General features: G+C 40.3%; 1 protein-coding gene across 3 annotated transcripts in view; it reads right to left on the bottom strand.

Moving 5' to 3' along the window:
• Positions 1–562: 562 nt before the first annotated feature.
• The window catches only part of GALNT11 (polypeptide N-acetylgalactosaminyltransferase 11), a 74,341-nt gene continuing 64,150 nt past the window's right edge, over positions 563–10,753 (bottom strand). For all 3 annotated transcript variants that reach the window (XM_079786351.1, XM_079786349.1, XM_079786350.1), the window contains 4 exons: positions 9,831–10,049; positions 8,470–8,574; positions 7,102–7,239; positions 563–6,678 (listed from right to left, as the gene is read on the bottom strand). In XM_079786351.1, coding sequence (XP_079642477.1) covers positions 6,547–6,678; positions 7,102–7,239; positions 8,470–8,574; positions 9,831–10,049 — 594 coding nt within the window. In that variant the 3' untranslated portion in view covers positions 563–6,546. The remainder of the gene's footprint in view (positions 6,679–7,101; positions 7,240–8,469; positions 8,575–9,830; positions 10,050–10,753) is intronic.

Here is a 10,753-nt window from a genome sequence, read left to right as displayed (position 1 = left end):
TTTGTCAGGACCCTGATAATTCCGAGTTTCCTTCCTTTAAAATTTTTAGCACATTGAACATATTTACAATAGCTGGTTTTAATATTGCTGTTTGCTAATTCTTTCACTTCTGGGCCTGTTTAATTGATCATCTCCTTGTAACAGGACACATTGGATCCAGAGTTTGTGCCTTCGCGTTGAGCACTGGATTGCGTTGTTCCCGTTAAAGAGTGTTACATTTTGTCCTGGCTGGTGTGGCTTAGTGTCAGAGCGTCAGCCCATGCTCCGAAGGGTCTCGGGTTCAATCCAGTCAAGGGCATGTACCTGGGTTGCAGGTTCATCCCGGTCGTCAGAGCTTGTGGACGAGGTAACCAACCGTGATGCGTCTCTCTCACATTGATGTTCCTCTCTCCTCCCTCCTTCCCTTCCACTCTCTCTAAAAGGTAATGGAAAGAATATCCTTGGGTGTGGATTTAAAAAAAGAGATTTCATTCTGGTGGCAGTTGTTACTGGGGATTGGTCTGCCTTTTGAAGCCTGCCCTTTACTCCCATTTTCTCCCTACTCCCCCCGCTCCCCTGCCAAAGCCCCACCCCACCCTCAGGTCTTCACCAGAAGCTTGTCCTTCAAGCATTTTCAGGATGAGGCTGATAGCCCTTTGGGGCAGCTGCCTGATGCCCCGGGTGTTCGGTGTCTTCACTTGGCTGGTGAGGCGGGAATGACTGCGGCCTCCTGGGCCCTGGGGAAGCGGTGCAGCTCAGAGCTCCCCAGGACTTCTTTCCTTGGCGCTTGGCCAGCCTTGTGGAGCCACACGTCACCTGTGGACAGAATGACGCACAGCCAGACTCAAGTGGACCCCTGCACACATTTCCAGACCTTCCTCTGGGCGCTCCCGCCTCTCCTCCACGCCGGGCGCCGGGCTGCCAACCCTAGCCACTGTGGCCTCCCTGAACTGTTCTGTCTCAGTTCAGCAAGATCACCAGCCCCTTTGGTTTCCCCTCCATGACTAGTACTTAGTCATGAGTTAGAAAACCTCTGCCTAATCTCGGTCATGGAACTGCTAAGCGTCTCAGAAATGGATGTAGGGACTTGTTCGCTGGGCTGGGCAGCAGCAGGCAGAGATGTGTTCATGTTCGCAGGGTGCTTCTCCTTCGGCTGTGCGGTGGACACGTCGTTAAGGACTTCAGTGCAAACTTGCCTCCTTGCTGGTACTTCAACAGCATAAATCGTATGAATTCTTGTAGCTGCATTATATATACTTTGTGTACTCTGTTGCTTTTTGTCTCGTTTTTAATTGAACATTAAGGGAATGCAGTATTTTATTTATTCACTTATTGGTTAATCCTCATCCAAGGATATTTTTTCCATTGATTTTTAGGGAGAATAAAAGAGAGAGGGAAAGACAGAGAAACACATCGATTGGTTGCACAAGCCCCAACCAGGGCCCGGGGAGGAGCCTGCAACTGAGGTACAATGCCCTTTACTGGAATCGAACCCAGGACCCTTTGGTCCGCAGGTCCATGCCTTATCCACTGAGCCAAACCGGCTGGGGGGGGGGGGGGGATGCAGTATTTTAATTCTAACTCTGCCAATAGCTTTATCTAGAGGCTTGTTGTCTATTTTTGTCCTTTATGAATTGTTTATCACCAAGAAAGACAGGATTACATTTTCTTCTTCCAGACTGAGTTGGTGCAGTGTACTGCCTACTGGTTAATAATGTGGATTTTTTCCAATAGATGGAGTTACACATATGTTGATATACTGGTATTCTTGGTTACCAAAATACTCCTGCCGCTTTGGGATGGTAATGGCAAATACTCATGATGTGTGAAAAGCACGATGCATAACTCACACAACGGTGATTACATAAAAGTGGAAGCTTAGCTGTGTAGGTACACAGGGGACCTAGAAGGACACGTCCGACTGGACCTGCTCGTGGTTATGGATGACTGTGTTCTTTGATTTTTTGTTTCTGTTTGCTCTTGTGGGGACACACTAAATTTTAAAAAATAAATATTATCCTTAAAACCTAAAAAAAATAAATTGTTGCCAACCCTAAAGCCATGAAGGTGCGCTTCACTTTATAGTTTCAGTTTGAAGTAATTTCTGCACGTGATACAAGCTTTTGTCCCAGGAAGGCAAATGGAGGTGCCTTTCTCCTAAAGCACAGTAACCTCCATCTTGGGTAAAAACTGCTGTTTAAAATTTAACCCTGCTATGCTGGCTTCTGTAAACGTTTGCTTGCTTAAATAACAGGGAGAGGCCATAAACCATGCCCCAGACAGAGTTGTCAGTGCTGGCACTAGACCCAGGTCTCACGGCCCAGTCCCAGCACACAGGACTTTTTCTCAGAAGGTCCGGAAGTCTCACTCCAAATTTGGGAAACAAAGAGCTGAAAACATATAAATAAGGAAGACTTCCACCATATTGGGCCCCAGAATTTGAAAAGCAAGATTTTCCTCTGGGCCCACTACAGCGCTAGCGAAATGAACAGGACTCCAAATAAATTTGGCTTATTGATTAAGGCGTCTTCTGATTTACAATATCACACTCCCAGTACCATTGATTATTTGGTTTTCCTTCCTCAGTGTTGGGTTGGTTGCCCATGTGCGTGGGGTTGTTTCTGTTCCACAAATATATTCATTATTGATAAGCCATTAATCAGTCAGTTTGGAATTTGTGCAAGTCCTTCTGCTTTATTCTTTTCAAAATGATTTTGGCCACTTAGTTGTATGCATTTCTATGTAAATGTGTTTGTGTTTTGTTAATCCTCACCCCAGGGCATTCTTACATTGATTTTTAGAGAGTAGATGGGAGGGTGAGAGACACAAAGAGAGAAACCTCGATGTGAGATGTGAGAGACAAGACTGGTTGCCTCCAGCACATGGTTGGCGGGGATCTAGCCTGCGACGGAGGTATATGCCCTTGACCAGAATGGTGATCCTTCAGTCCACGAGCCAACGCTCTATTCACTGAGCAAAAGGGCTAGGGATAAATTTGAAAATGAGATGGAGGGCAGCATTCAATTTGTAGATCAAATTGTGGATCAAATTGTGAAGAATTAATGTCCTAAAAATATTGAGTTTCCTAATCTGTGAATATAGCTTTCCATTTATTTAGGTTGTCTTTATTTTCTCTCAGCAATATTTTATACCTTTCACCACTGTTCATATTTTTAATGCTATTGTATCCTGCAATTACCATTATTTTCCATTTTGAATTACATAAAAATAGTTGTTTTATATTGACCCTTTATTTTGTGATCCTGATAAATCCTTTAAAAACGATGATTTTCCGCACACGTGACTAGTCTTCAAATAGACAGTTTTACTCATTCCTTTCCAATGTCCCTGCCCTTGATTTCCTTTTCATTTTCCTGTTACCACTGCTGCCTGAGGCCATCACTGCCAACGCTGAGTGGTAGTGTTACCGGCATCCTTGCCTTGTTCTAATCCAGTCTTTTTGTTTTTATGAAACTACTAAAGTTTTTCATAGATGCCCTTCATCAGGGTGAGGAACCTCCCTGCCTAGTTGGCTGAGTTTTTACTGTTGAATTTTGCCAAATGCTTTCTTTTGCAAGATCATAAGCCTTTTCTCCGATATTACTGTCACAAATGCATCCCTGGCGTCAGACTCTTTTCACCACATCACTCTTTTTGCATATTGTTGGACTTGATTTGCTAATGTTTTGTGAGTCTTCTATATTCATGAAGGTTATAGGTCTACAGTGTTCCGGTGTATTGCTTTTAAAATTGCTCACAATGTCAAAATTTCTCAGAAGTTTTCCAGAAGAGGCTATGTATTATGGTATAGTGTTTTCCTCCAATGTTTGATAGAACTCATCAGTGAAGCCATTTGTGGCTAGAGTTTTCTACGTGGGAAGGTTTTAAACTACAAATTCCATTTGTTTCATAGCTATCAGCTATTTAGGTCATCTGTTTCTTGAGAGAAGTTGGGTAATTTATTTCAAGGTATTTGTCCATTTCATTTAATTTATTGGCATAAAGTTGGTCATAATAATCCCTTATCATTTTTTAAAGCAGTTTTAGTTCAGAGCAAAACTGAATGTATAGAACACACACACAGCCCCTCCCCACCACCAACACCCTGCATCTGTAGTACCTTGCTACCAATGATGAACTTTTACTGACATGTCATTATCATCCAAAGTCCACAGTTACACTAGGCTCTGCTTTTGGGTTTGCATTTCTATGCATTTTGACTAACATATAGCATACACAATAGTTTCACTGCCCTAATAATCCTCTGTGCTCTGACTGTTCATCTCTCCCTCCTTTACCTCTGGCAACCACCCATCTCCATGGTTTTGCCTTTCCAGAGTGGCATTCAGCTGGACTCACACAGTAAGTAGATTTTCGGATTGGTTTCTTCCACTGAATATGTACTCGAGGTTTCTCCGTATCTTTTTGTGGCCTGGTATCTCAATTATTTGAACACTAAATAATACCATTGTCTGGATGTACCACAGTTCACCCATTCACTTACTGAAGGACTTCTTGGCTGCTTCCAATTCTGGGCAGTTATGAATAAGCTGCTATAAACGAGGTGTCTGAGGGAGCGTAAGCTTTTAACTCCTTTGGGTAATTACCAAGAAGCGTGATGGTTGGACCAAAGACTAGGGCTGTTTTGTAAGAAACCACCAAACTGTACTCCAACGTGGCGGCGCCATGCTGCATCCCCACCAGCAGGGAGGGAGATGCCTGCTCACCCTTTTAACATCTGGAGACTCTAGAAAGGCTGCCATTCTCTTTGCCAATGTTGGTAATTTGTGTCCTTTTTCTTTTGACTAGAGGTTTCCACTTTTGATATTCTTAATCCAGTTTTTAGTTCCATTAATTTTCTCTATTTTCATTTGTTTCTGTTCTGATACTCAATATTTCTTCTGCTTCTTTGCTCTAACTTGTTCTTTTTCTATTTTCTTAAGATGAAAGCCTAACTCACTGATTTTTAAACCTTTAGGGCTTAGTGCTATGAATTTCCAAGGACTGAGTTAGCTGCACCTAGTCTTTGCTACGCTTTCATTTTCAGTCAATTGAAAATAGCCGTTTGCATATATATTTTTTATTTTTTTGGTTTTAGAGAGAGAGGGAGAGAGAGAGAGAGAGAAACATCTATCAGCTGCCTCCTGCATGCCGCTCACTGGGGATTGAGCAATCAAATGGGTGACCTCTGGGTTCATAGGTCGACACTCAACCACTGAGCCACACCAGCCCGGCAAAAATAGCCTTCTGATTGCTTCTTTGACCCACAGGGCACTGAGGAGGTGTGACTGGTAGACTTCCCCGGCATCTTTATTACTTTTATCTGGTTTCTAATGTTTCGTGAGCTGAGTCTGATATCCCAGGAAATACTGTCTTGGTAGATGTTTCAGGCGTACTTGGAAACCATTACTGTTCCTGGGTGGATGGAGTGTTCCCTGTTACTTATGTCAAGTTGGTTCACAGTATTTTTCTACTTGTTTTATCGCTATTGAGAGCTGTGTGGAAATCTCACACCTGTAGACAATCTCTCTCCTGGAAGTTTGAACAGGTTTGGTGGCTTGTATTTTGAAGTTCTATTGTTTGGGATTATTTCCTCTTAATGCTCAACATGCATGTACTTTCCCATCTTTTTATCCAATCTAACAATCTCCGCCTTCTACTAGGGCATTTATTGATTCTACTTGGTTTAAATCTGCCAACGTGCTGCTTTTTGTTTTTGATTATGTACCCATGTGGTCTTTGAAGTTGAAGGACTGATAAAAAGTTTGGGATACAGATATATTATTCTCCAACATGTTTCTAATATGATGCTTAAACTGCTTTCTGATTCAAGATTTTAAAAACTCTTTATATTTGGGCATGTAATACAGACACAGGATTCCTAAATTTATATCTAAATGGCATATAAATCTTGACCTCCAGATCCAACAACTTAATATTCAAATTCACAGACCTTCCGTTTCAAACTCCTCGTTCAAGCCTAGAAACGGGAATTCCCTAGTCAGAGCTGCACACCGGTCACAGCTGAATCTGAGTTTATTTCTTACCATGCATCACAGACACAGGACAGCTCAGACCTGAGGCTCCACTACAAAAAGGTAAATAATTAAAAGGATTCTTTATTTTAAATGTCTATAGTACCATAAGTCATCAAAATAATTTATAGTAGTTAACCACCTCTTAAATATGATCTTATAAACAATGTGTGGATTCAGTCAATTTGTTTAAAGTTCACTAGTCTGCTATGAAGTCTTCTAAGAAAGGAAATCATGACACATTCTATTCCATTATTAAAGGGGATTAAAAAGAAGCATAAACTAATTTGAATAGACCTAGCAATTTCCTGGGTATAATCCTCTGTATAAACCTGACTCTTTATATTGAAACTGTATTCTGATTTCCTACCATTAAGAAATTCCTTAACAGTGGCCTAGAAATGACCTCACTGTCACATACTTCCTCACCGCCGGATGGTCCTGGGGGCTCGATATGGACGGAAGAGTGTGTCTGCTGTTTCACTCTGCGAACCTTCCCAGGGCAAGCATCCACTCAGCCATCGCATCCCCCTTAACCTTCCAAATGCCACTGCTGAGAGGAGGAGCCATCACAGATTGCCATAGCAACATAGCCTTTGTGACTCAGTGGATCAACCGCTTTCAGGCACTGTCCAACTGACACCTGGTACAGCCGATTATTCTTCTGAAAAATGAAAAAAGAGGTAACTCACAACACTTACTATCCAAATAAGGTAAAGAAGATACAGTAATCCAGAGAGATGTGGAGTACTTAACACATTGCGGATGGATCACGAGAATTCTCACTTCATATTACACAGTGTTTTACAAAGTATCACACTTTAAAAAGATAATAGAGTGTAAGAACATGTAATAAATAACTACAAAATGCAATGGGTATTTAATTTTAATGCGTGCCTTTAACATTTATGTAAAACGTTGTTTGTACTTATTCAATAGAAACCTATCCGGCCACTGGGTAAAGCTAGCAATAAAACTACTGGTCCGCAATGTGTTAAGAGTATGTATAGGATGCTACAAGCTCAGAACATCCTTCTACAAGGTAGACTATGAGCCTCCGCCCATCCTCACTGAGCAAGTGTCTCACCCCAAAGGTCCACTGCTGGGATCCTCCCGACCCGTGGCACTTCATGAGTCGGGGTGGGTCAGAGGATCGAGTTTCTGACATATCCAGGCAAAGGAGATTACTTAAAACCAATTCATGCTCTTCATTATAAATCCAGATCTAAGGAAGAAAAGAAAAGATAAAAACCCCAAGGCCTACTACCACCAGCAGTCAAAGAAAAAAAAGCATCCAAATTGGAAAGAAGTAAAACTATCAGAATTTATAGATGACATGCCATTACATTCAGAAAGCCCTAACACTCCACCAAAAACTATTGTGCTTTTACATACCAATAATGAATTCTCATAAGGAAATTAAGAAAATAATGCCATTTATAGTAGCATCAAAGGAATAAAATACATAGGAATAAATTTAACCAAAGAAATAAAAGGCAAATACTCTGAAAACTGTAAGACATGGATTATGTTTCCTTAAGCTAGGGAAACAGAAGAAAAAGTAAACAAATGGAACTATACCAAACCAATAAAGTTTATGCACAGCAAAGGAAAACACCAACAAATCAAGAAGCAACTTACTGAATGGGAGAAGATATATGCAAATGACACATCAGATAAAGAGTTGATATCCAAAAAATATAAAGAACTCATACAACTTAACACCGAGAAAACAAAACCATCCAATTTAGAGATGGACAGAGGACACACAGACGGACAAAAACAGTGCTGGCGAAGATGTGGAGAAGGGGAGCCCTATGCACTGTGGGTGGGGATGTAAACTGGTGCAGCCACTGTGAAGACAGTATGGAGGTTTCTCAAGAAATTAAAATAAAACTACAATATGACCCAGCAATCCCGCTTGTTGGGTATTTATCCAAAGAAAACAAAAACTCTAACTTGAAAAGATATCTGCACCCCTTACAGTAGCCAAGATGTGGAGGTAACCTATATGTCCATCAATAGATGAATGGATAAAGAAGATGTGGTACATATATACAATTCAGCAATAAAAAAAATGAATCTTGCCAATTGCAATTACAAGGATGGACCTAGAGGGTATTATGCTAAGTGAAATAAGTCAGACAGAGGACACAACTCATGATCTCACAAATATGGACTACACAAAAAAACAACAGATCCTTAGATACAGAGAACAAGCAGATGGCTGTCAAAGGGGAGGTGTGTTTGTGGGGGGAGAGGAGGGTGGTGCTCTTCCTTTGCCATTTCTCACAAATTCACACAACTTTCAATTCATTCTATATAGTTGGAAGGGTCAAATAATGCTCTAAACAAACAAAATGCTACTACGATCAGATTAAGATCTAACGTCTGCCCTCCCTTCACTGAAGGACACCCTTCAGGGTCTGGCTTTGAATACAAAGGCATCGCTCACCTGGTTTGGGTCACTGTAGTCACACGCCTTAAGCACTACGAGGCCTCCCTTCTGACTTGGGCGGCTCTGGGCCACCAGACACTTGCCGGTCTGGAGGTGATAAAGCTATAAAAGGAAAGAATGCTCTCGTGAGACCCAGCATCGAAGAAAGACCAGTAAAAGGAGGCGTGGGATAAAATATGGAAATATTATTCCAGAGGTATGAATGCCAATGTCATAAAAGCATTTTATATTCCTAAATTCTAGCTTCAGCACATAGGAGCATTACAACAGACTTCAAGGTTACAGGCAATTTTAACAACATATGCAAGCAATGTCACATGGCATTTCTACCTACAGTTACAGGTTTACTAGTCTCCTATAGGGAAGGAAGAAAATCAAACTATCATTTTAGCACTAAAAAAAAAAAAATGGGGAAATGAGAACAAAGGTATAAAGCCAAGCAGAACTACATCATTAATGTAATATACATGCTGACCTGGAGATAAATACAGTTTATAAATGCCACAGGAATTCTAAGAGTGAGATGCATAAGAGAAGCCAAAGCACAGCGTCTCAGTACAAGGACGCTGTAAGCACCAAGTGGGATATGTACAAGGCAAGAATAATGTAAGGGATGAATTATATGGACATACACTGGTACCTAATTTTACTTTAGCAGAAAACACCTAATAACATCTTGATGGTTTTTTAAAATCTTAGAACAAGGGGGAAAGCTCTGGGCTGAACTCTGGCCCCTTAGTCGTTGGCACTGAGGAGGAACCTGCAGGGGAGCGCCTTCTTTGTAACAGAAGAAAACTGGGCAATGATTACAACATCACACAACTCACAAAGAGGAAATTCTGAGAAACGATTTAGGAAATCGGTAAAAACTTCTGGCTAGATCCTTAACATTTAATTGTGAAGAAATTCCATAAGAAACAAAAGGGAACATCTAAACAAATGTGGTTGGTCAATGGGTTTTCTGCTCAATTCAGATCACCGGATATGAAATTTCAGCTTGTACCAACACTTAGACCCTAACCCACCTCTTACTTCTGTCTGCAGTCAATTCCCAGAGCTGAGGTCAAACAATATATAGCTGCCTCAATTTCTCCTTTTGTTTTCCTAATTATCAGGTTTCTGCCAAATACTCATATTTATATCTACCTACAGAAGTCATGCTCTTAACACTGGCAGTAAAGGATCTCAGCATAGGGAAGATTTTAAAATGTCTAAGGTCTTACACCTGAGTAGAGTTCATAAAAAGAACATAATGGAAGACAAGCTAAAGCCTATCATTAAACATCTGTTAAGTCTATAATGTCACTTATTATATCATACAACATTCATGAAATACTCTGATAAGATTACTTCCTTACCCTTCCACGCTGAAGGATTTTGGGGCGTTTTGGCCCTCTGTTGATAAAAATGGGTTGCTGGGGTTTGGCATTGGGCCCAGATATCTGCATCTCTGGGTAAATGCTATCCAAATACCATTTAAATGATTTACAACCCAACTTCTTCCTCAATTCAACTCGCTCACTGACATTTCCATAGCTTCTTGTCCTCAGGTCAGGTCTTAAGGAAAAATACTGCTCCTGAATTTAAAAAAGAAAATTGAGAAAGGGAATGGATTTTTTGTTAAAATGAATATCATCAATTATATCTGAGGTTTAAAGAATTGAAAAAATGGATGAGCAAAAATATTTTTCATACCAGTGTTTTCTTGATGTTAACATAAAATGTCAGAAAGTTTTTACACAATTAGTTCCATAATTGGCAACGATTATAAGACATCTTACATTACTTCTAATGCATCTTGGAATTGATGAAACGGGCTATATATGAGATTAGCAGTTTTAAACTGTTTGTCAGGACTCTATATTCTTCAAAACTGTTGAAGACTCCAAGGAGGTTCTGTTTCTGTGAGTTATATCTATTGATATTTACCATACTAGAAGTTAAAATTTACAAGTTTAAAAACATTTATGTCATTAAAAAATAAACTCATTGCCTATTAACATAACATGCTTGGAACAAAACATGGAGTGAGAACAGTGACACTGCTTTGTATTCCTGCAAATCTACTCAATGGTTAAAAAGAACTGAGCTGGGTTCTCATATGTCTGCATTCAGCCTCTAAGTTGTTAGGTTAAATATATTTTTAAAAATATAAGTTAATTAAAATATTTTAATAAAACGATTTCAGGTAATTATGGTGACATTAAACATTAATAGCTTTTATTTATTTTTTTTATTGATTTCAGAGAGGAAGGGAGAGAATCATTGTTCGGCTGCCTCC

The sequence above is a fragment of the Cnephaeus nilssonii genome (assembly GCF_951640355.1).
Source record: "Cnephaeus nilssonii genome assembly, chromosome: 12".
In the NCBI taxonomy this organism is placed as follows: domain Eukaryota; kingdom Metazoa; phylum Chordata; class Mammalia; order Chiroptera; family Vespertilionidae; genus Cnephaeus; species Cnephaeus nilssonii.
This window is presented reverse-complemented; position numbering and strand designations above follow the sequence as displayed.